This window comes from Notamacropus eugenii, chromosome 6, assembly GCF_028372415.1.
Source record: "Notamacropus eugenii isolate mMacEug1 chromosome 6, mMacEug1.pri_v2, whole genome shotgun sequence".
Classification (NCBI taxonomy): domain Eukaryota; kingdom Metazoa; phylum Chordata; class Mammalia; order Diprotodontia; family Macropodidae; genus Notamacropus; species Notamacropus eugenii.
This window is the reverse complement of record NC_092877.1, coordinates 365396774-365423673: the sequence shown is the minus strand read 5'-3', so window position 1 is coordinate 365423673 and position 26900 is coordinate 365396774. Positions and strand designations below refer to the sequence as shown.

General features: G+C 40.8%; 1 protein-coding gene across 8 annotated transcripts in view; it reads left to right on the top strand.

Annotated features, from left to right (window-relative positions):
• The window catches only part of SCHIP1 (schwannomin interacting protein 1), a 200360-nt gene extending 173957 nt beyond the window's left edge, over positions 1–26403 (top strand). For all 8 annotated transcript variants that reach the window (XM_072618613.1, XM_072618614.1, XM_072618615.1 and 5 more), the window contains 5 exons: positions 7682–7799; positions 9050–9247; positions 10761–10884; positions 17956–18049; positions 25741–26403. In XM_072618613.1, the coding sequence (XP_072474714.1) occupies positions 7682–7799; positions 9050–9247; positions 10761–10884; positions 17956–18049; positions 25741–25792 (586 nt within the window). In that variant the 3' untranslated portion in view covers positions 25793–26403. The remainder of the gene's footprint in view (positions 1–7681; positions 7800–9049; positions 9248–10760; positions 10885–17955; positions 18050–25740) is intronic.
• Positions 26404–26900: the final 497 nt, after the last annotated feature.

Genomic DNA, 26900 nt, shown 5'->3' with positions numbered 1-26900 from the left:
TAGTACATATACACATAGAATAATCCAGTCTGTTATTAATCTTCCATCACATTTTATTGTATCTTTTTTTTCTTAAATTCATTTTACCGACTGTGTCTCATTTGCAAATCCAAAGCTGCCTTTCTCTCTCCAAGCATATGGATCAGCTTGTATGTGTATGTAATTCAGATGCAGGTACTTTAGGATAGACATAATGACCAGCCCATCTTGCACAAACCTGATTATTTCCCATATTCTCTCTAACCAACAAGTTTTAAGAAAAAATTTTGTGTGTTTACAGCTGCCCTTGGATAGTGGTAATTCCTATTTTATGCTCCATCCCTTCTGAAATTCTCATGAAATAGGAAAAAAGATATGGCATAAAAATATGGGTGATTATTCATTATATATACTGCTTATGAATAATGCATCAAAGATCCATTCAAATAAATGGAAAATAATGTATTTGAATGGCCTGTCCTGGAAAGAGTTGGGAATATTGAGTCAAGAATAACACAGTTGGGCATGTGGCTTTGGAGTCAGGGTCTCACAAGCAGAAAATGCAAAATGCACTTACGAGAGCCAAACACACAGAAACTTCCACCTGCAGTCATTTTACAATGAACGCTGCTCAACTACCTTTCAAGGAGAAGCCAATCGTTGCAATCTGCCTTTCCAATGATTTGTTATTCTTGAGCCTCCATGCAAAGTATGATTCTGATGCCTCTTTTTGGCATACAGATGAGCCTGGATTCTCAAAAACTATGACAGCAGGACCCAAGGTCTTACCAAACTGGGAAGGCTTTTAGTACAGGAAGGCCAGTCAGGTACTGTATTTATACCTGCTGTGTGGCCACCAGGCTAGCCAAAGCAAGCAAGCCTCATCCTTAGAAGGCTAGCTGTTGGTGGGCGAATTCTGTTTTGGCCACTGTGATTCGTGAAACAATCTCCTAAGGTAGTGTCAGGCTTCTGATCCGGGCCCAAGGGAGGAGTATCCATACTAGTAAACCAAAGAGTAGAAAGACAATGGATACCAAGTCAGAGAGGGTCAAGATCTGAATTCTGGATATACTACTACCTATGTGACCTTGGGGAAGTCACTTGACTCTTAGACTTTCTTTTACTTTTCTGTAAAATGAAGCCACTGAGTAAGAGTAATTAAAGTGAGGAGTAGGCCGTCTCGTTCACCTCCTCATTTTGCAATAAGAAAACTGAGAGATGAAATGACTGCCTGAGGTCATACAAGTAAGAAACAGAACCAAGATTGGAGCCCTCTCCTACATTCTGTCTACAGCACCACGGTCTTCTTAATGGTCCCTTCCAGCTTTGCTCAAAATGAAAAAGTATATGAGGCTCACTGTGTCTTACAAATCCAAACTGGGGCACTCTAAGCTAGAAGTCATTCCAAGAACTCAAACCAACCACTAGGGAGTTCATTGCTTGATGTTCAGAGAGGTTGCTCATGGTCAGGCACCATGATGATGATGATAGCTGGTATACATATGTGTGTGTATGTATATATATTACATATAGCTTTAAAATTTGCAGAGTATTTTACATATACAGGGTGCTATCAAAGCTTAAAAACTGCACTAAGACTTTTGGGACACCCCATATTATCTCATTTGGTCCTCCCATCAACACTGTCATGTAGGTGCCATTATTACTGCCACTTTTCACAGGACAAAACTAAGGTTAAAAGGAGCTAAAGGACTTGCCCAGTAATAGTAAGTGTCCAAAGCTGGATTTGAACTCAGGTCTTCCTGACTCCAAGGCATTGACTCCAATCCACTAATCCATTCTACTCCCACTAAGAAAGAAAAGTAAATACCAAGAGGTGCCATATTTATTTTCTCGACATTGATCTCTCTTCCAAATGTCCATGCCGGCAGACGGCAATTTGATGAAGGCCCTGATCTTCAGAGATGTCCTTAGAGAGAGTCACCATATGTAGGTGCCCGGGTTGTACTTGCTCATGGTTAGCTAGAAATTTGTTCCAAGGCTGTCTCTACTAAGAAAACATAAGATAATATTTCCTGGAAAAAATACCGCATTTGAAATCAGAGTACCTGGGTTCAAATCTTCACTCACAGTTAACCCATAGCTTCCACTAGCTTCTTTCAATCTCAGTTTCCTCATATGTAAAATGAGAAGGTTGGACTAGATGAACCCTAAGGTCCTTTCCAACTCTAAATCTATGAAGGCCTCAGATTCCTCATCTTTTAAATGAGGGGGTTAAACAAAATGACCCCTAAAAACTTTTCCAGCTCTTCCTCTAAATTTTTATTTACGTTTCTTAGAGGATGGGGGAAGCAGGCTAAGGGAGATGCATGAAAGGAAATTTACCATTCTTCAATTTATCCCATTATTATTTTCTTGGTATATTAGAACACCCTTCCTTTTTTAAACTTTAGCCATCCCCCCAGTCCCTGAAACTTACTCATGACATCCCTGGGAATGATGGCCCCTGTGGAGGGAGAACAGAGGGCTGGAAACTGACTGAGCACCCTGAGCCAAGTACTGGATTGAAAATCTATCAGCAGTGAAGATTAACTAAGAAATCTATTCTGTCTCTCTGTCTCTCTCTCTCTCTCTCTCTTTCTTGTCTCTATCCTTGTCTCTCTCTCTGTATCTCTCATGTTCTTTCTGTCTCTGTCTCTGGTCTGTCTCTGTCTCCCTCTCCCCTCCACCACCTTCTTTCTCTTTCCCTGCCCTCTCCCAACCCCTCTTCTCTCCCTTTCTTTACCTCGTTGTCCTCCTCTCTTCTTTCACCCCTTTTGATGACTAGGACTCTCTCATTAGAATCCAGAAAGCTATTTCTAGATCCTTGGAATTCTCCAAAAGGCACAATGATCATTTCTCATTTTATGCTTACTGAGCCTTCTCCATGGAGAATATCTTCTGTTTTCAGATCCCTGGACTTCACTGGCAGTGACATCTTTTTCTTGTTGATTGCTGGATGGTGCATAGTTGACAACTGGTTTCTCAGGTAACCAGAAAGTCAACTTATGAGAATGGTATCCAGCCAGCAAGTCCTGCTTGAAACATAGAACACACCACATTTAGATGCTTCATAGAGCAAACAGTAGTTGAGTAACCTAAGTTATATATTCAAGAGTGTCAGAGCTGGAGCTGGTTGTTAAATCATCAGTGTGAGCATTTATAACTTGAAAACTGGCAAATGCTACAAATCAGGGCTTGATTTATTATTGTGTTGTTTGTCTAGACTTGATAAAATGATGGACAAAAATGTTAATAATGCAAATTAAACTGAAAAGGGTATTGTTCCTTTGGAGAACTGGTTGTTAAATATCCACTACTGATTTAGATTCCTTGGACCTCTCCCCTTGATTAAGTGGATCCTCTATTTAAAGACTGTATCTGATGCCTCATTGTCACAGTGAGGTGACCTTGGACTCTTGAAGGCTCTGTCAGTGGAACATAAGCCCTGACAGGTCCTACCAAGATGGAAAGGCTCTGAAAGTGAACCTGGCAAAGGGCTAGGTGCCCATCACCTGAGGACCAGCGTAGGGAACTTCTGAGAGATTCATCACCCCAAAAGAGACATTTTTTTTCAACTGTAGCAGCTCATGAAACCATCTGCAAAAGTCTAGAGCAGGTGGGGTCTGCAGAGCAGAGGGTCTCTGTGCCCACACCCAGAGCCTAAATTCTCAAAGCACCAGCTTTCCCCAGTAGTTACTGCTTTCCTCCCACCAGATTATTTTGTTTATTTTCCAAAGGTATTTGTATTTTCTTTCCTATGTGTATGCCATTTCCCCTCCTCAGTAAAATGTAAGTTCTTTGAGATCTAAAGTCTAGTTTTTGTCTTTGAATTGATGGCAGCAAGTAGCACTGACTCTTGGCACATAGTAGGCTTTCAACAAATCCTTATTGAATAAATGAGACTGAAGTTATTATCTATTTTGCCTAGAACAACTTTCAGGTCCAAACAACTTGGACGTATTACTACATTCATTATTTTAATGTTTTATTTTTGCTTTTGAGGTATTTTAACCAATCACTTCCAGATCTCTGCCTTCAAATCCTTCCATATAACAAAGAAAAACACTTGAACAAAACTGAACCCCAAAGCATCCAGAAGAGTAGACAGAATCCCTCTGCCGTAGCCCCCCGCCTCTCAGAAAGCATTCTGGGTCAGCACCCTTCCTCGGTGAGGAAAGGATCCCTAGGAGTTAGCTTGTCTGTCCATCACCCTGCCCCCGGAACTGGCAAGAGGACGGAGCTGTCCACAGACCTCAGTAGCTGCTTGGACTGGCTCCTTGGCCTTAATCCTGCTCAGAGCTCGGCAAAAAGCAAACGAATCCTTCTTGAAACCTGAGCCCGTTGTAAGGGATTTTTACTACAATCCCTTCAGAACCATTCGCTGTCATGTCACATAATTTCCTTTTCCAGAGAGTCACATTCTTGGTGATTAGTTCTGTAAGGAATTGTGAGCTCATCCTATAAACAAGTCTGTCTGGCTTCCCATGGTGATAAAGCTGCTTTAAGGCGATTTTCTGTATTTTTACCCTACGGGGTGTTCTTATTTCACTCTTTCTAACTGCTAAATCCTGCCCACTTCCCTTTGGAATCTTTCCTCCCTTCGAAGCGTTAGATTGGATAAACGCTCCTGCTTTGGTCTTAAACGTGAAGTCATCATCCCCTGGGATGAATCTCTTGGGACAAGATTATAGAACTTATTATCAGACTTAACAGTGGTTCAAGATGAAAACCTACAGGCATTAAATAAGTTTAGCTGTCGTAAAGTGAAAAGATAGCACTATGTCTAGCGTCAAAGCACCAGAGTTCAAATCATCCCTCTGCCATGTACTGCCCTTGTAACCTCAGACTGGACCCTTAACCTTCCTCCATCCTGTTTCCTCATTTTGCAAATGAAAGAGAGTTGAATTAAATTGTCTTTGAAGTCTCTTCTAGATCTTATTTCTATTATGTATGGAACAGTCCTCTATGTGCTCATTCTCTGTGTGTATTTCTGTCTCTCCTTTGTCTCTCTCCTTTCTCCTTCTGTCTCTCTGTCTAACTTCTTCCTTTCTTTGTCTGTGTCTTGTCTCTCTGTTTATCTCTGTCTCTCCATCTTTCTCTCTCTACATACACACACACACACACACACACACACACACAGATAGACAGACGATAGACAGACTGACAAATGTATCAAAACATAAGCTTGTCTCCTACAAGGGAAGTATGTCCCCAGCAGAAGACATGGCATGTGCAGACCAGTGTTCTGAAAGATGCCAGGCAAGCTTTCCCCCTCCTAGAAGTCATCCTTTTGACAGTGCCTGGAATGTAGTAAGCACTGAATGCCTGCTGGTTGATCAATGGCCAACCATTACTCCTTAGCACTAGCCTCTGTCCAAGGGCAGAGGAGAGCACTGTGTGCTCAAGGGAGCCCAGATGTGTTATAAAGTAGAAAGCACTGCAAACTTTCATTAATCACAGATGTCAGCAATAGGTGGCACCAGACTACCATTGCTCCTGTGTGGCCTGGCAGCTTGGATGGCTTTATGTTTATTTGTTCCTTAATGCTTCAGAAGTGGGGTCTGTGAGAATTGGCACTTTAGCATCTATGCTATTTGAGAGTAAAGTTTCCTATGTATGGGACAGGCTATTGCTGGCCATAGAGAAGAGACAGTAATGCTAGTGGGAGTCCAGTCCCACCACCCTCTGGACCTTGTGACCTGGCTCAGATTAGTTCAATGAGCACTTTTTGGAAAGCTGGGGGAAGTTCATGAGACACCAGCAGTGTAGTGGTTAAAAACTAGCCATGAAGCCAGGAAGACCTGAGTTTAAGTTCCATCTTGGACTCCTATGGTGGGACATTGAGAAAAATCACTTAACCTTTCAAGATTCTGGGTGACTTTCTAAGGCTAAAGGTCCAGAAAGCTGACTCCCTGAATTGGTAGGAATCCCTTTACCCAGAAATCCCTGATATCAATAAAATTACACATCTAATTCCTCTCCCTTCTTGAAGATCACATATAGAATGGCGCTAATGGTAGTACTAAGGGAAGTGTTCTTTTCGACTAATTATCAAATAGCATTGATTGCAGGTTTAGAGCTGGAAGCAACCTTCAATGATAACTCGTGCAAGCCCTTAATGGGGAAACCAAGGACCCGAGAGTTTGTGACTCGCCCAAGGTCACATAGGTAGTAAGTGATAGAACCCAGGCTTCCAAATCCAGCACTCTTAAAGAATAACACACACACTTTAAGCCCCAGAATTAGATCCTGGTAGGGGCTTACATGTGCATGTGGACAGTACCATGCTACAGATGTAGTTTTAGTTACTTTGGGAGACTAAACTTCCAAGGGCTTGACCTTGTGTGTCAAAGTCCTTTGGCAGTCAGATGAGACCCGTGGACCCCTTCTCAAAAGAATGTTTCAAAATCATTTCAGTTAGAGATTAGTGAACATACAGAGTGGTCTTTTTTTCCATCTAACTTCATGAACTCCCTTAGATCCATCCATGAAACCCTAGGGATTTCATAAATCCCAGGTTAAGAATTGCCATTTCAGACCCAACTGCCTGGGTTGTGGTTCCCTTGCACTTGTGGTGTTGTTTTTTTCCAAAAGGATATAAATAAACTCCCAGTGGTGGTGATTGGCAAATATTCTCCAGCAAAAGCCCCTAAGACATTCCTATTGTAAATTACTTGAAAAGGCAATTATCTGTGTTCTCCTCCTGAAGGCTTTCTCCTCTGGGTGAGGCGGCATTCGCCCTGGGGTGTTTAGTTGTATCTAACCTACTGTGGGACTGTAGAGTCTGAGCCAAGGAAGCATCCAAACTAGTAGCCATCTTTGTCCTTCCAAGGACGCCAGCAGATCTGAATACAGCTGGGGGTAGAAATCAATTAGAAAGTGTTTCAATGGCTCCAACCCCAGGCAAGCTGATGGAAGGTGAGGCTTTTCCCATTCATTTCACAAAAAAAATATCTGAAATAGATTACCAGAATTTAGAAAATAAAACAAGAGCAATGGCTGATGTTTGCCAATTCTGAGGTTTGTGAAACATATGCTATATATGTAGTGTCCCAGAATCCTTTAGTGTACTTTGAAGCTATTAAAGCTTCCTAATTCCAAATGTAGCCCTCTTTTTCACTTTGTTAACACACAGTTAACACAAAAGTAAGGGTCATGGCTTACCCTCAATCACACAACTAAATCAGCAGTTACATGGAACTCAACCCCAGATGCCTCCTGACTCTGGATGCTATTTAAGACACTCTAAACAATAATAATGTTATTGCTTTGGGGAAGATGGGAGCAAGAGGCAAGAGAGGTGGCCAAATTTATGATTTCTTTTGGATGCCCATTAACAAGTCATCTTGACTTGTTAGAGAGTTGCCTGGCACATTAAACAGTTAGCTAAGTGACTTATCCAGGGTCAATCATTTACTGTGTGTTAGCAATTAAACCTAGCCTAGGTCTTCCTGATTCCAAGGTTCTCTCCCTCTCCCTCTCCCTCTTTTTCTCTCTGTCTCTGTCTCTCTCTGTCTGTCTCTCTCTCTCTTTTTCTCTCTGTCTCTCTTTGTCTCTGTCTAACCACAGAGACTCTCAAGTTACTGCCTCTGTTGGAAATACTTTCCTGAAAACTTTTTTCTCAAGGAAGTAATTTGATTGCAGCTGAAGAAGAAAACCACGAAGTTACAAATCACTGTGCCTTTTTTTTTTGGTCTAGGCTACAAAGTGGGATGAACTTGCAGATTTGTTTTGTGAACGACAGTGGCAGTGACAAAGACAGTGACGCAGATGACAGTAAGACGGAAACAAGCTTGGATACCCCTTTGTCACCAATGGTAAGACAACCATGGTATGGACACCCATGGGAAGATGTTTGACTCCCTATGTGTCCTCTTACTGAGCTTATCAAGCTACCTAGTCCATGGGGAGACAAGAGTTGAGACAGAAAAATCAGGTAAAATTTCTCACATGTTTTAAGCTCCTTGGAAAATTATAATTAGTGAAGGAAGAAATTATGGTACATTAAAAGTGCAAATGAGGTTTTAAAGTTATGCAGTAACTTTGAAATAAATGCAAGCTGAATGTTCTGATGGAAGAAATCTATGAGGTAGTGTTTTCTTCCCAGGTAAGCTTGTAAGTACAAACTCCAACCGCCATTAATTGCCACCAAAAAGATCATCAGGTTAGTAGAATGTTGGAGTTGGAATCAGGAAGACCTGGGTTCAGATCCTACTTCTGACATTTACTGAGCAAGTTTCCTCCTTAATAAAAAGGAAGAGTTTAGACTACATGGTCTGGAAAGTCTGTTCCAGCTCTGAATTTATGATCTGGTTCTTGGTACAAAGATACACAAATACAAAATGCATAGGAGGTCAATTAAAGTCATTTTATAGGAGAGCAATGATAACTGGCAAGGTGGGGAAACACTTCATATAGAAATTAGTCCATGAGCTGAGTCTTAAAGGGAAATGAAAAATCCAGAAGAGGGAAGTGAGAAGGCAGAGCACTGAATGCCTGGGAAGACACTATTTGAAGGTGATTTTCTCCATTGATGATCAGATGCTAAGATCATTGGTTCATTTCTGCCCATTTAATGTCATTTATGTTAACATTTGCAGTTTCATTTATTTCACAAAGTGTGGTCCTCTCTGCTGTGCCCCAGATTGCATAAATTTTGGATTAAATTTCAGAATGGCCCTTTGATTCTTTTTGTTTTGTCTGGCCACTCAAAAAAAAAAGCCGGCTTAAGGAAACTTTAATTTTACAAATTCAAGTCTCTCTTATAATTCATTGCATCATTTCCCTCATATCCTGTTGATATTGAAATCAGAAAGCTTCATTTCCTTCTGCTCCTGGCACTGACTGAAAGGGCATCTGGGGGGTTGGCTTCAGCACCAAGGACACCAAAACTATGTAGTGAGATACATGAGTGGAAAAGTGAACATTGATTCAAACCCAGAGCATTCTGACCTACAAAGTTGTCATAGAATAGAAGAGAGAGATTCTGCTATTTCTATTGGTGTCCATTTCCTGGAGCAAGTTAAAATGAAAGAAGTTCATCATTGTTTTTCTTGTCACCCCACAGAGCAAGCAGAGCTCTTCCTACTCTGACAGAGACACAACAGAAGAAGAGTCGGAGTCCCTGGATGACATGGACTTTCTCACCAGACAAAGGAAGCTGCAGGCAGAGGCCAAGATGGCACTCGCTATGGCCAAACCAATGGCCAAGATGCAAGTAGAAGTGGAGAAGCAAAACAGGAAAAAATCGCCAGTGGCTGATCTTGTAAGTGCCCGTGCAGACTTTTAGAAAGCTGCTGAGCAGCCTTTGTCATCTCAGTCCTTCCCTACTCAGAGTTACACAATCCTGGATTTCTCGATGGCATTTTTTTGAAAAGTACCCAATGTCATTGAGAAACAGGTCACTATGATTCTTTTTGTTCCCAGGACTCTGCCTTTTTCTATACAATAACTTTATAAGTAAAAGATTTCTCAAAAGGGAAACTGACACTAGAAAGAGGACCTTTAGAACTAGAAGGGACCTTGGAAACAGTAACATCCAATCTCTTCTCTACTCCATTTTACAGATAGAAACTTGAGGCCAAGAGAGATTAAAACACTAGTTCAAAGCCCCATATTATTTTCAGCCAGTCTTCTCCTCCTAAGCCAGTGTCCTTGATATTTGTATTTCTTGCTGAATTTTTCTTAATATGTATGACTTAATTGGCTTGCCTATATTATATTAGCCATATATTCAGAAATTTTTGAACCCAAAAGAATTTTTGAAATTTAGTCTCTTAAAAATGGCTTACTCGTAAACCAGAAGTCAAAAGTTAGCATTATTTGCAGTGGGGCAAATACTAGAAACGTTCACTATAAATGCAGGAGTAAAGCAAGGATGCTCCTTTTCCCCATTGTTATTCACATAGGTCTAGAAATTCTATTAACAGCAATAATATGAGAAAAAAATAAAGGCATAAACATAGGTAAAGAAAAGACAAAAATATCTCTTTTTTGCTGATGTCATAATGTTTTCCTTAGGGAAACCCCAGAGACTCAGCAAAGAAGCTAATTAAAACAATCAAAAGATTCAGTAAAGTACCAAGATGCCAAATAAATTCATAAAAATGCATGGCCATATCAACTTCCTTATTTGTATAATTCATATTTCCAACCCTTATTCTATAACGCATCAGAGAGCTCTAGATACTCTTTCGATTCTATAGTTAGACCTTGAAATACTCTATATTCCTAGATCTGTCCTTTTAGAAGATTCCCAGTTTAATAATATTTTACTAAAAGCCAATCAGGAAGTTTTTGATATAAGAACTATTATAAAGTAGTTTGGACAAAAGGCACTTAAACACTCACTGGCCCAGGGCACTCTTAACTAAAAAAGACATAAATGGAGATGCATTGAAAGTATACTTCCTAAATTAATAGTAACCAAATAGCAATAAACATTCTTCCTTTTTTATGGAAGAATGGACAGCACCCTGACCTTGTAAGTACAAAGTCTAGTTTTGAATCCCATGTCACCAAGTTCCTATTTGTATGACTAAGTCTCAAAATCCCTTATCTACAAAATAAGGATTACAATCTTGATCAACCATTTTATAGGATTGTTGAGAGGAAAGTGCTTTATAAGCCTTGGAATGTCATATGAATATGAGTATGATGATCATAGTGATGAAGATGATGATGGTGATGATGATGATGATGGGTGGATCTCTTGGGACAGCTGATTGATCAAGCAGTCCTATTTAAGTCTTTTTTCTCCTTTTCTCCCCAATCTTTAGCTGCCACACATGCCTCATATAAGTGAATGTTTGATGAAAAGAAGTTTAAAACCTACTGACCTGAGAGACATGACCATTGGGCAGCTACAAGTGATAGTCAATGATCTCCACTCCCAAATAGAGAGTAAGTATAAGATACATCGTTTTGTCCAGTTGAATTCAACAAACACTTATTAATACAGTACAGTGTGCTAGGTACTGGCAGAGAGATGTTTAGATAGACCACAGTCTTGATCTTCTTAGAACTTATAATCTACTAAATGACTTGACACCTAAATAAGTAATTATGCTTTGAATTAGCCATGTGACAAAGTATTGAATGTTTTAAAACGGAGCATGAAGATAACATAGATATATACCTTTGTTCATAGTAATTCGACAAATGTCTGAGTACCCACTTAGGTGTTCATATGAAGAGAATAGGGACTTCTGGCCATGATGAGAATATGAAAATCTCAATGGGACCCATGGACTTAAGGGATCCACAAAAGGGATCCACAGACTGACCAATGATCAAGCAATCCAAAGAGAAATATCAGAAAGCTCCTTCATCCAACCCAAGACAAAAACAAAATGAGAAGCTTTGGCTGCTGAAAGATGGGATCTATCAAAGAAGCCAGCACAAAATCAGATGAACAAATCATGGGCCCATAGCAGAATTCTGACTAGGGAAGCTCCTGAGGGGGGACGAAAGATCATGGACCTATGGCATGAAATTCTCAACCAGGAGAGCCTCAGGGGGTGGTAGACTACAATAGGTCCCTGACAGGGATAGCCAACCACAAATCTGTGACCAGGTATCTGGCACCTGAACAATACTCAGAGAGCAAATGCAGCAAAAGTGGAAGCCAGAGACAGGAGCCCAGGAAAGTAGGGTCAGAGCCAAACAGAACCTGACCACCTCATGTAAGAGCATAGACGGAGGCTTTCCTGGCAAAAATTCGTAAATCAAGAGCTGAGGCTGGAGATATGCATTAACCCAAAAAACTTCACTGAATATTTTTGAGAAAAATTATCCATCAAGATACATCCAAGATATAAACCCAGAAGAAGATAATTCCACAATACTGATGATATAATGAGAAATAAAGAGATAAATACTCTGTCACAACAGTAATGATTTCAGAGGTCACAGTGGGGATTCAGCAGGAAAAAACAGAGGGACTGGGAGCTGGTTTTTTTCTGTTTTGATGACCTTAACAGAGGAAATAAAAGGGAAGTATATATGAATGTAGGGAAGAAATGAGGAAGAGAGATGCGATACTTACTATTTCTTATAATTGGGGTGTGTAAGAAGAATATGCACAATGTAAGAAGGACTGAGATGCAGAAATAACATTCACCTCATTTTTATCTAGACAAAAAAAGGAGAGTTACAGAGAGAGAGAGACAGAGGGAGAGGGAGAGACAGAGACAGGTAGAGAGAGACAGAGACAGAGGTAGAGAGAGAGAGACAGAGGGACAGAGAGAGACAGAGAGAGGGAGAGACAGAGAGAGAAAGAGGGATGGAGAGAGAGAGACAGAGACAGAGAGATAGAGAGAGAGTTTACTGTATTACAGCATTCAATTAAAGAAGGAAACAAGTTAAGGACAGATAATAAGAAATTTAAGAGGAAAGATAAAGTTGGAGGGACCATAGCCACAAAATAAAGCAAACTTCAATTTTGGTAGACAGATAATTACGAGGGGGTAAAAGGGCATAAGAACAAGTGGAGGATTGGAGTCTGGGCCAGGGAAATAGATGGCAGAGTGGATAGAGTGCCAGGCCTGATGTCAGGAAGATTAGTCTTTACTGAGATCAAATCTGACCTCAGATACTTCCTAGCTGTGTGACCCTATGTCACTTAACCCTGTTTGCCTCAGTTTCCTCATCCATCAAATGAGCTGGAGAAGGAAATGGCAAACCACTCCAGTATCTTTGCCAAGAAAATCCCAAATGGGGTTACAAAGAGTCAGACATAACTGAAAATAACTGAACAATAATGAAATGAAAATAAATAACTTCAACAATTGGAGGAATATTTATTATTAGTGATTGGGCCATATCAATACAATAAAATGACCGTATTATCTAAATTTATTTTTTCAGTGCTACCCAAACTACCAAAGGATTGCTTTATAAAACTAGAAAAAATAATGACAAAATTACAAATGATCAAAAATTTCACGGGAAAAATGGAAAAAATAAAAAAGAATTGAGCAGTCGCAAAAGGCAATTATCATCCAGACTATTTAGTACTGGTTAAAAATAGCAAAGTAGATCAGTGGGACAGGTCAGAAACATGCTGCAGAAGCACATGAACATGATAGCATGGAGTGGGAAAAAACCAGAGCTCCCAAATTCTGGGAGAATACTCATTATTCAATAAAAACTGTCAGGAAAACTGAAAAACAGTGTGGCAGAAGTTAGGTTCACATCAACATTGCATACCGTAGCCCACAATCAGCCTCAAAAAATACCTGACCTAGATAAAAATAGATTAGGAGATAAAATTATGGATTAAGTGTCCTTGACCAAACAAGGGATTAAGAGAGAAAGCTATGCATTAGTACAGCTATTCTGAAAAGCAATTTGGAATTTAGGTCTAAAAGGTCACTAACTTGTACATATTCTTTGACCCAGCAGTACTTCTATTGGGCTTATGCCCCAAAAAGTACAAAGAAAAAAGAAAAATTCCTATCAGTACATAACATTTTCATAGCAATACTTTTTGATGTAGCAAAAAATGTAAAAGTAAGGTTCTCTCAGTTGGTCAATAGCCAACCAAGTTCTAGCATATGAATGGAATGGAATGGTTTTTTGCATTACTAAAAGGCACAGATTCAAAGAACCCTAGGAGGACTTGTATGAACTCATAGAGAGTTAAGTGAAAAAACCAGGAGAAGAGCTCCTACAATGTCTATAGTATTGTAAAGAAAAATGTTTAAATACTTGAGAACTGTCATCAAGGCAATATGAGAAGAATGCTTTTGGCAAGCCCACTTCCAGAGAAATGATGATGAAACCTGCTCCCTATCTCTTTACATCAGTAAACTATTTGGAGTTCAGAGAAAAAAAAATTTGGTTCTATAAAACTGATGTAAATAAAGCTGCCATTTCTCTATCTGGGAATGATTTTCTTTCCTTAAATTAATAAAAAATAATCTGCAGTTTCTTCATAGAGAACAAATTACTACAAATTCTAGTCACTGAAGAGCTTTAAAGTACAGTTCACCATTTCACGGTTCATTTCTTTGCTTTTCTTGAGATCGCAAAGTTGATATCTGATAGTTTTTGAAGGATCCACATGAGGTTCTAGTTCATAGACTCTCCAAGTTGGAAGGGGTCTCCAAGGCCAATCTAGTCCAACCCATGCCTGTCCAAGAATCCCAGCTCCAGTCCACCCAACAAGTAGCCATCTTTTCTTGAAGGCCTCCAAAGAAGGAAAACCCATTACCTCCAGTGGCAACCCCTTCTTCTTTAGTATAACTCCTATTAGTGGGATGTTCAAGTTACATTGGATCTTGAATTAACATCGATGTTACTTATAATTTTAGAAGCAGGTCACCAATTTACAAGTATTTATTATTTTCTTGCTTTGTGCTAGATACACATGAATGAATGAATGAGTTATGTGCAAAGTACTATTCTAAATGTGGGAGATACATGTCCCTGACATCAGGAGGCTTCCTAATATGGGGGGACAACAAAGACGGATGGTCATAGAGCATCATTTCCCTCTCTTGGCACATGATGCCCCTATTCTTTCCTTCAGGGGATCTTGATACTTTAGCCAGACCAATCTGTCTGTGCCAAACTATAAGGACACAAACAAAGCCTAAAACAGTCCCCATCCTCAAGGAGCTTACTTCCCAGTGGGGAAGACAACATGTAAATAAACAAGATGTGTAAGAGTAGATGGGTAGTAACCTTAGAGGAGAAAACTAGAAAGACCTCCTGAAGAAGGTGGTGTTTGATCTGTCTTAAAGTTAAGAAAGCCTGGGATTCTATGCACCACTTTTTAGATGGTGGTGCATATTTGAAGTTGGGACTCCAGGGGTCCATATGTTCCTTGGGCCCCCTGCTACACTGAGGTCTTACAAGCCTAGTTCTATTGAGTCCAAACCCTACTGTTCCCGGGAGAATTCTCATTATGGAAAGAGAAAAACATGCCACTTACCCATCCTTTCCAGTAGCACTGGCCAAACAAGCACACATGACTCTTACTTCATAAAGGGTGGAATTATTCCCAGAGATGTAGCTTGTATCCCAGGTCTTTGCTGTTGTTTTTCTTTCTGGCATACCTTCTCCCAAGAGGCTAATTAAGTTCTTCCTGCTGTAGCTCCAGTTTCAGATGGTAGCACTAATCTGATATTTCTTAATTCTTTGTAACATCATTCTTGCTGGAAGACTGACTACAGGCATCTTTCCCCTGGGTGATACTAAGCATTATGAGCAGTGGGTCATATGAAGACCATCAGGCATGATACAGCAGCCTCAGACAATCATCATGAAAGTTGCATTCTTCTTTTGTCTCTCCCAACTAGATAGGAACATTCTAGTGATGCAGCCTCCATATTTCTTATATTAGACTCCACATCAATACTTGTCCAGGATTCAGGAGCATAGCAAGTAACGAGACTTAAAACATTCAACAAATCAACCAGTGTTAAAGTTTGCAGAATCATCTCAAACCAACGTATCTAGATAAGGTACATGCACTGGAAAAACCAGCTGTACAATTGCAGTCATTTATCAATATAGATATAGATTTCCAATTGTTCCAAGATCCCACAAACTAGAATATCCAAAAATGAAAGACCCGGGTAAATCATCTCTTGAGTAGTACCGGTAAATGAGAATTTTATCCCAGCCAGGCCTTCTCTTCCCAGGCCTACAAAATCACTGTGTTCCTCTCTCAGATTCAGGATGCCTCAACTGGCCCTCAGGATTCTAAGGTACCCAGAAGAATTTAGAGGGGGATGATGTGTTTTTCTACTGAGATTACCTCAAGCTTCCACCAGCTGTGTTTTCTGCATTGTTAGGGGGCCAATGACTAACACCCAGTTCCATTTAACCATTTAACATCGGATGGCTATTACAAGAGAAGAGATTTACTTCAAAGACATGAGAACAAACATGCCAATATGCCACCGGAACATATCAAAGCTATACTCTCCCGTATACCACTTTGATTTCCAGTGGGAAGTAGGCTCATAATTTAACTCAATTCCTTCATAGCATTGGTCTCACCAAAGCCAGAGTCTGCTGGATGAGTCCTTTTCTAAATGTCTACTGGACTAAAGCCCTGAAGGTCACTCTTCACTTCTCAGAGCATTATTGTTTCACTGAGTCTGGAACCTAGACCTGGAATTCCAGGATGCTAAAGCACCATCTTGGACCCTTTGAACTCACAAGGTGTTGGTGTCTTCCCTCCCTTCACCTAAAACCAGAAAGAATAAACTCAGATGATGAGGACCAAAGCCCTTTGGCCATATGGCTTCAGAGGGAGAAAGCCCAACACCTTTCCTCTTACATCCTGGTCTCTTACCTGATGCTGCAAAGAAGAGTCAACAAGTTCCCTCTAAGAATGAATAAGGCAAAAGAGCAACAATGATGTTCCAAACACCAGTTGGTTTGAAAACTTTAGTTTTTAAATTTTAAGTAATTAAATTAAATTTAAGTAATTAAATTTTTAAAAATTTAAAAAATTAAAAATTTTAAGTAAAAATTTAAACCAAATTCTAACCTTTTTTCTTCCCCCTTAACAAGCCATTTTCTTAATAGAAATTTCTTTTCCCACTTGAGTGGCACTGTAATTTTTTTAATCTCCTGACTCTTTTTCTTTCAACATTGTTATTTGGAATAGAGTTTCCTGTTTGGGGGAACTGGTCACATGTATTATAAAAATAAGAAATATCAGACCAGTCCACAACACATCAGACCAGACTAGACCAGATCATACCAGACAAGATCAGATCAGACCAGACCAGATCAGACCACATCATACCCTTGTGGGCCAGACCAGACTACACTATACTAGATCAGACAACATAACCCAGGACAGTATTAAGTGCCTACTGTGTCCAGAGCAGACATAACGTGTAAATTGTTGACGTGTCCAGAGCAGACAGAACGTGTAAATTGTTGACATTCTTGGCATACTTGCACCTACTCTGATACATTTCAAATCTAATAGTTAACTATGTCAGGAAGAATCCAGTTCCACCCCAGAAGCATTTACTAAGCGTTCAGTTGGTAGCATGCAGTGAACCTGACTGGGGAGACCAAAGAGCCCAAGGAACTGGTGTTCTACTGAGTGAACTTGACTGAGTTGATATTCTACATGTACGCAGATGAGTTTGTTTGTCCGTCGTTCTGGAAGAGGACCAACACAGATGAATAAACAGGAAAGAATTTAAAAGTGGATAAGAGAATCACTTAGCAGGTGGGCAAATCTGGGAAGGTTTATTGGAGGAGAAAGTGTCTGAGCTGAACCTTGGAAGCTGGGCTGAGCAGCCTCCCTGGCAGGAAGACAGCCTTCTTTATACAATCAAATTAACTAAAACAATGTCAATGAAGAAGCATTCTAAAAACTCACTAAATTCACATCCATGGCAATAATCAATGTTGGTTCTATACTTTTAAGGAAGGGGTGAGCAAACTGACCTGAGGATCAAATCTAGCCCCTTGACTATTTTTGTACTTCTAACTGCCTGTTTTTCTACATCCGACAAGCTAGGAATGGTTTTTACATTTTAAAATTAAACAAAATTGTATTTTAAAATGTTTCCTGACTCTTGTTTTAAGACCTGACCAACTATAAGTTGGAGATATTATATGCTCTGTCATTCCCAACAGATATATATTTGCCTAACTGTCATTCATTGGTTTTATCTGTTTGTTTTAAGGGAGTGGAATATTAGAAAGGGATCACTGTGTCAAACACAATGTCAAACACAACTTAAAATGCGATCATCCTGGAAATTCCCTGGAATCCTGGCCAGCCACACCACTCTGGCTACCTTGACATCTTCATGCTGAAAGCAGAAGTCAGAGGCTAGGGGATAGAGAGCAGCAAAGCCTTCAGAAAGCTCTGGCTTTGATACATGGCGGCCATTCCATTCTGTCCTGTTTGGTTGGGAAATGAGAACAGGAGTCAGGGGCTCCAGGCTTACTTACCTTTTCACTTCTAGTTTCTTTGCTTTGCCCCAGGCTTGAATGAAGAATTGGTGCAGCTGCTTCTCATCCGAGATGAATTGCACACAGAGCAAGACGCCATGCTGGTTGACATAGAAGATTTGACTAGGTGAGTGTGGAGGACAGTGATAGAATTTCCAGCATGTGTTCTATGGACTTGGGGTGTCTTCACCACTGCCCCCTCTGGTAGGAAGTAACCCCCAGTACCTAACATGGTATCTGGCACACAGTAGGCACTTGATTACTCAGTGTTTCCTGGGCCTGGATTAGATTAGGGAATCTCAGAATTCCTTTTGTAACAACAATAACAACTAACATTTGTATAGCACTGAGTGCTATGCTAAGCACTTTACAAACATTTATCATATTGATCCTCAAAACAACCCTGGAAAGTAGGTGCTATTATCATTCCCATTTTGTAAATGAGGAAACTGGGGGCAAACAGGGTTAAGTGACTTGCCCAGAGTCACATAGCTAGTAAGTATCTAAGGCCAAATTTGAACTCCAGTCTTCCTGACTCCCAGTCTAATGCTCTGGCCACTATACCACTCTGCTCAGGACATGTGTGTGTGCATGTGTGTATGAATGAGACAGAGAGAGAATATTGGCTATTTTTCTACAGAAGTGGCAGATCTTTTTTTTAAAGACCCCATAAAAAACATCCCTTCCACGGCCGCCATTTTCAGCTCCCAGTCCTGACTAAATGCGTTGCGCTTTTAGCTACCACAAAAGCTCTTTCCATTTTCCCTGAATCACAGTCTTTTAGGCAGCCCCTCCCCAGTGGGGAAGGGGCCCTGAGTCCATGCAGGAAGGCCATGGGGGCCACTCTCCCCCTCCTCCTTCCCCATGCCTAGGAAGTAGTCTTGGAAAGAGCCCTGACTTCTCCCAGGTCCAGTGCCTGCTGACAGCTTGCTGTCCCTATGTGGCAAATCACAAACCAGAGTCTCTCATTTGGCTTAAGTTCCAGCAGCCTCCCTGCCAAGGGGTGACAAATGCCTCCCTCCCTCAGTCACAAGCAAACTAGGTCAAAGCTGGTCAGAAGGCACAGTTCTTAAGTTCACCCACAAGAGGGATCACCACCTCAGGGAGCACTTGAGAGTGAAACACTGTAAAAGATCCTTTGGGCAGTGTATAATACGGGTCCTTCCCCAAGGCCCTAGCCTGACTGGTCTAGAAGAGGAGGCAGAGTTTCTGAGATGGCCCCACTACAGATGTACAAGCTTCTGCCACCACAAAGAAACTTGGCGCCTCGCTAACTCAAGCCCTTCACTTCACATCTGAGAAAAGAATAAAGTTGTCCAGACACCCAAAGGACGACAGAGTAAAGCCTGAAAGCCCAGGCCTCCCGTCTCCTAGCCAAGGTCTAGCTCTTCTCACAAGGTCCAGGCAGGCGGCACTAGTGGACAGCAAAGAGTAGTGGAAAGAGCCCGGAGCTGAGACAGAAAACCCGGCTTCCATTTCTGGCTATGCACCTACAGTTGTGTGACCTTGGGCAAGCCACTATTCTATAAGCCTCTATAAAATGAGGGACTGGGACTAGGTGTCTAGGTAGTATGGTGGTTAGAGTCCTAGGTCTGAAGTCAGGAAGACCTGAATTAAAATCCTGCCTCAGACCCTTACAAATACGTGACTCTAGGCAAGTCACTTCACACCTCTGTTCACCTCAGTTTCCTCACCTGTAAAATGAAGGAGTTAAACCACGAGGCTTCTGAGGTCCCTTTGAGCTTTGATCTACAGATCCAATCTAATCCAACAAGCACCTATTAAGTACCAGCCACTGTGCCAGACTCTGTTGTAAGCACCAGAAGCACAAAGAAAGCATTGGGGTCAGGGAAAACAGCACAGAAACACATAGACCTGGTAATCCAGGGAGAATGAGAGCACCAAGAACAAGGGGAGATAACAGAGGGATTAGTGTGGGAGACTAGCAAGTTTAAAGAGGGGGAGCATCCCTGGCATTGGGTACAGCTTGGGCAAAAATGCTGAGGCAGGAAATAGGTAGTTCATTTTGTCAAGGAAAATGTTGTGTGAAGGGGAGTAATGGATAGTGAATTTGGAAAGGGAGGCTGGGAAGGACTTTTAATGCTGTCCCATGGAGCATGGGCATTGCCCAAGAGGCAGGGGGCAGTGCTTGAGCAGGGAGGGATCCACTCAGGCTGAAAGGCATTATGGGGCTTATTCTCTTATGCATCGGCTACTTTGGGAAGGAGAGAGATCAGAAGCTAGGGGCCCAATTAGGAGACGTTTGCATAATCCAGGTGGGAAGATAAATATAACATTTGTCAAGAGCACCATCTAATTAATTTACATGATCTAGAATTCTCTCAGGGAAGAAAGAGAAAAAAACTACAAAAATAATGCTTGGGGCACTTAGGGTGGTATCTCTTCTCTGACTACGTCAAGCGTGTTAAATTAATTTTTCTAATAATGACAACTCCAGTAACAACCTGCTCCAGGGCCTCGTGGTGGTATGGAGAACATCCTGGATTTTTAAAGGTTGTACTCATGGAGGAAGGTTCTATGCTACGAAGAAGGTTTCAAGGATCAGCTTGGCAGGGGACCGAATGCTCAGCATTACAAGACCAGCCTAGCCTGGCAGGGGACTGTAGGCTCACCATTCAAGGACCAATCTAGTCTGGCTGTAGGCTCACCATTCAAGGGCCAATCTAGTCTGGCTGTAGGCTCACCATTCAAGGGCCAATCTAGTCTGGCTGTAGGCTCACCATTCAAGGGCCAATCTAGTCTGGCTGTAGGCTCAACATTCAAGGGCCAATCTAGTCTGGCTGTAGGCTCAACATTCAAGGGCCAATCTAGTCTGGCTGTAGGCTCACCATTCAAGGGCCAATCTAGTTTGGCTGTAGGCTCACCATTCAAGGGCCAATCTAGTCTGGCTGTAGGCTCACCATTCAAGGACCAATCTAGTCTGGCTGTAGGCTCACCATTCAAGGACCAATCTAGCCTGGCAGAGGACTGTCGGCTCGGCATTGGAAGACCAGCCTAGGGCAGATTCAAAGGACTTGTTGTTTGCTCATATGCAGGGTGATGGAGATTTGGGCCCCAGCAATTCCTCAGGACAAGTTACAGAGTCAGTCCTCATACCTACAGTTGCCCAGATCCTTGAGATACTGAAAGACTAAAGAAGAAGTTGTAAAAATAATGAAGATAACCAAAGACTTTTGGCATAGCATTGTCCAGATTTTCACTAGGCTTCATTTTATATACTTCTTACTTCTCGTGGCTTCATCTCTAATGGCAAAATCTAGAAAAGTTTGTCTTAGTTTCCTTCTTGTGACTTTGTGTTAAATCCCAGGATATTATAATAATAATAAAACACCTATTTTTAACTCTTTGAGATTTGCAAAGTACTTTAAATATGCTCTCATTTGATTTTCATAACAGCCCTGGGAGGTAGGTGTTACTTTACAGATGAAGGAGCTGAGTCAGGGAGAAGTTAAATGACTTTCCCTAGGTCACACAGGTAGTAGTTGACCAAGGCTGGATTTTAACTCAGATCTCCCAGACTCCAATTCTATCCACCACCATGCTGCCTCATGATAAAGTAGAATCCCTCCTCTCAATCAGTCAGGTCTTTATAAAATATCAACAGCATGCCAGGCACTGTGTTTGGCACTGGAGACGCAAGTACAAAGAATGGCCTGACCAGATGGGTAGTGAGCCTCCATTTTATGGCACAAATATAGACCAAGAACCACAAACATTCCTGTTTATCAATTACATTTTATTGGCAGAACATTTCCTTGTTTAGAGGTCAGGCATTGTGCCAGGTGCTGGAAGTAGAGAGACCCTGCCCACAGGAGCTTCTGGTCTTCCAGGGTGGGATGGGGGAGATAGAACATGTGTCCAGAGAGTACCGAGAAGTAGGGGCATCTTAGCAGTGCATCTTCTGAAGGACGGGAGGCCTGAGTCATCCTTTGAAGGGAGCGGAAGGAAACCTACAGACTGATGCTGAGAAGGAAATAATGCAGACCCTGAACCTCAAGGTCATTATATCTTTTTAAAAATTTTTAATAGCCCTTTAATAACCTGGAACTAGGAAGACCTGAGTTCGAATCCAGACACAGATATTTAATAGCTGACCTTGAATCAGCTGGGTGGTGCAGTGGAGAGAGTACTGGGCCTACAGTCAGAAGACCTGAGTTCAAATCTAGACTCAGTGACTTACTAAATGAATGACCCTTGACCTGTGTCTGCCTTGGTTTCCTCAACTGTAAAATAGGGTTAATAACAGCATCTGCCTCAAAGGGTTATCGTGAAGAACAAACAAGATAATACTCGTAAAGTTCTTTACAAATCTTACTATTATTGCTATTGTTAATAATAATACTTTTTTTTACCATGCCATAAAACCATCCAGCGAGTGAATTTCCCTCAGAGCAAAGCCAGTCTCACCAATTTAACCAGCACCCAGGGTGGTTGTACCTTCTAAAAGATGTCTGTGCACGTGTGTCTGAGAACTCTCAACCACCGATGCATCTGACAGTGACAATAAAGACCACTTCTTCATATGCTTCAACAGAAACAGCATTTTTTAATTTCAGAAAGCGGATTCTTCCTCAGTCGTTTATAATTGCAATATATTTCATGCTCACGTCACAGCAGAAAGCACTGGAGAGACCACCAGCTAAAAGTATTTGTTTCAGTGGCACTGGGGCAGAGGTGCCCGTTTAGCTAAATAGAAACCCTCTGGTGACAAATAGGAGCAAGGTCTCAATTCCATTCAACAAACCTATTAATTATATTATTATATATGTATAACAGTAATTATGGATTCATCATTATGATAAATTAATTAAGCATTAATATATCTTATTATACTATAGTATATAATATTGTATGTAATATGCTATATTTTAATATTATATATTATAATTGCCTATCATTAATTATTCTAGTGCATTCTAATATCATATATTATGATTCTATATCATTATGCTATATTTTAAATATATATTATGTGTCATCATACTATATTTTAATATCATAATTGTCAATAATTTATAACTTTAATATATAATGTGATAAATACATAATTATAAATTCACGAAGCACTGGGGATAAAGAAATAATTCTTTCTCAAGGACTTATATTTCATTGGGAGGTAACGTGACAAATACAATAAGTATAATACAATGTGGGGATATGGGGGAGAAGGGTTGGCAAGCAGAGATCTAGTCAAGACACTGTGTGCATATTTGAGGAGGGAGAGGGGATCAGGGAAGTCTTTACAGAGGAGATAGCTCCTGAGATGAGATTTCAAGGAAAAGGATTCAGCAATTGAGCTTTTCATGAGAGAAGACTTTATGTTAAAATGTTAACATTAAAATTGCCCCATTCCCAATGAATGTAGTATCTCCATTGCTATATGGGGTGACTGGGGTGGGGCTATGCATTTTTCTCCTATAGGGATGGGAGGAAGTAAGTTTGGGGAAATAAATATGGTATTTACAACGTTTTCAGTATAACATTTCCCCAGCTAACTCTGACTCTAAGTAAATATGCAATTTGGGAGATTTCTAAGACCTTCCCATCCTGTCCCATTTACCTTTACCACTGCCCTCAAAAATTAAACACAGTCTGTCTCTCTCTCTCTCTCTCTCTCTCTCTCTCTGTGTGTGTGTGTGTGTGTGTGTGTGTGTGTGTGTGTGTGTGTCAAGGGTACATCACCTTTGGTGTTGAGAACTAACAACACTGTATCTGGAACAAGGGTTCTTCCTTTGATTCCTGGCTCTGATACTCACTAGCTATATGACCTTGGGCAAGTCACTAACCATCTCTAGGCCCCATTTTCCTAATCTATAAAAATAAGGGGATTGTATTCCATCTCAGATATTTCCTCCAGGTCTAAATCTTCAGTCCTATATGTTTGTTGAATTGAGTTGAATTGAATTGGTTAAGTCACTGTTAGCTTAGCACAATTCCTGTATGTGGTAGATACTTGCTACATGCTTATTATCTTGACTTCCTGACACCAAAGCCTCAGAAATGGTAGTTCATTGGGCATCTTTATGTTTCCTGAAGCAAGTTTTCAGTAGTCAGGTCCAGCAAAATGGGCTCTATGTGCACACTCAGGGGACATTGGAATGGATGGGATAAAGGAAGCGTTCTTTCCTTCCAGGTGTCTTTGTCTGATGTATGGTGGCCAATGTCTTTGCCCATTTTTCTGCCTGGTTTCTAGCTTCTGTTGTCCTGATCTGTTATTGCCCCAAGAGCCATGGGTGAGAGAGACTTTGGGCATCACCATCTTCCTTATGTGAAAGACAATCTCCCTAAAGTTGTTCCATTGAAGGTTCACACCAGTTCAACACCATCTGTGAAATCCCTCCCTAGCCATTGAAAAGCTGGGCAATAGAATATGTCTCCTTACCCAGGACAGAGGAGAGCTTGCATTTCCCTTCTCAGGCCAGCCTGGCCATTTCCAAAAACCATCTGGGTGAATCCATTGAGTTTTGCTATCCTTGGGCACATTTTATTCCAAACAACATGTTTAATTAGTGCTTATTAGCATGAGGCAAGTCTTGAACTTGGCCATTCTGCCTTCCTGTGCCCGCTGTTCAACCTGCTGTCAGACTGGACAGCCTTAGGCTCCCTGGTCACGTGAGAGGCTTCCTGAGCAGGAGACACTCCAGAGCAAAGCCTCCTGGTCAGATTGCTTGTGTGCATGACAAGATCATTCTTGGCTCTTGGAACTGTTATAGAGACCTGAAACAAGGGGATGGGAGAGTGGGATGGGGGGGGGGGGTTTATATTAAAATGAATATAATTAGAATCAGAATTCAGTAATGACTTTGACAATGCAATTGGAGTCAAGAAGATCTAGATGCAGTCGCTTGACCTTGGGATCTGTACTGTAAATTGTAAAAACATGAGAAGGTCAGTGATGTGCCCAATGTCACACAGCCAGGATGTGTCAGAGACAGGTCTCAAGCCCAGGTCTTTCTGGCTCTAAGCCCAGTCTCTAGCCACTGGAGCCACTAAGATGAGAGGTTCAAATGAGATGTTATGTCAAACCTTAAAGTAATACATGAATGTTAATTATCATTATGATTATTAATCTTGATAAAAGTAAGGCTATGTGTTGACCTCATATTCCTGTCATGTATCTTAGGCTACTTGATTCTTTTGGCTTATTTAATTTATTTGCAATACAATTTTTTAAGGTTCTTTCTCCTTGTTCTTCCCTCCATCCCCCACCAAAGTAAATGTCTTCTTGGTTTTTTTTTTTTAATATTATTGAATTTCCCAATGACCAACCCCTCCCACCCCATAGAACTTTTCCTACATCCCTTCATTCTTAGAGACATCCTATTACTTTCCTTCTTACCATTAGGTTATAGACCAGAGGTTCTTAACCTGGGGTGTATGAACTTAGCTTTTAAAAATATTTTTAACAATTATATTTCAATATAATTGATTTCCTTAGTAATTCTGTGTAATTTATTCATTAAAAACATGGGGTACATAGGTTTCGTCAGATTGATTGCCAGAAGTTGGCCAGGACACAAAAAAGGTAAAGAACCTGTTACAGACACCCTAATTAGTGGGTAGAACCCCACAATTTACCTAGCTGCTTATTCAAGAAGTACAGTTAATTGTTTGAAATAGAAACATTCCACAACGTGAATTGACCTGAGTAGACTGCAGTTTAGCTGTTCTTGGGAATGTATTTCTTCTTGAGCTGATCTGACCCTTTGTCTAACTGGTACCATCCTTGAAAAATCAGAGCAGCAGAGACTATTCCTCTTGGAGCTAAAATAACGAATCTTGTGATTAATTTTACAGACATGCTGAAAGCCAGCAGAAGCACTTGGCCGAGAAAATGCCAGCAAAATGAACCCGGAGCCCCCACCAGGAGACCACGCTCGAAAACTATTGTGCTTCTGTGGTCATGAAATGTGGATACACCCTTGGAAGGGTGCACCAAGAAACAAAAAAAAAAAATCAGTGTTAGTCATTGATGATGTCCGAAGCTTCATGTCCAGTGATTGGCCTTTGCTTCTTAATTTATTTTAATTTTAACTCGTGCCACTAAATAGCCGGCATTTTAATAAAATACAGTTATGAGAAGAAAATGTACAGTAGCCATGCTGTTACAAACTATGGTTGGGAACAGAGGGTAGTTTAACTTTATTTTTTATTTGTTTAGAGACTTTCAGTTGGAACCCGTCCTTTCCCATTGCCTACTTTTACTCCTCACTGTAGTTCACTCTAAAGAAGAAGCTGTCAAAGCCGGTGCTATCCAAGTCCAAACCATACCTGCCTGCCTCGTCGTGAAGTTGTAGCTTTCTGTCATCTGGATATTTTAATCAGTTTTCAACATTTTGTGAATGTTGACTACCTGACCTTCATTTTTAGATGTGCTATTAACATTCAGCTGGATTCAGAGAGTTTCCCTGGAACGTTTTATGTATAAATATGTAAAATAAAAATTGAAAATTTGTTTCATAGGATATGTCTTTTTGTTCAACAGTAGACTTGGTGATGTTTCTTCCCCTTTGCTTTCTGAGGGAGAAATTCTCCATCCTGTGGTTTTTACTGCAGAGAAGGTCATTGCAGCCACCTCCCCAAACAACTTCAGGGAAACATTGAGTTGATCTGAGCTCAAAGAACTATTTCTTTGCCCAGAATGATGGAATTTCAGAGTTGGAAGCAACCTCACTGACCATCGATCCCAATCAATACCCCAAAAGAATCTCCATAATAATCATAGTAAAAGCTAGAATTTATATGGGAGTTTAAGGATGACAAAGTACTTTACAAACATTATTTAATTTCCTTAACACCCCCCTGGAAGATGAGTGCAATAATTACCCTGTTTTACAAGTGAGAAAATTGAGGTAGACCGATTAGGTGAGTTGCCCATGATCTCATAGCTAGTATCTTAGGCTAAATTTAAACTCAGGTCTTCCTGAGGCCAAGTCCAGTGCTCTCTCTCCACTGGG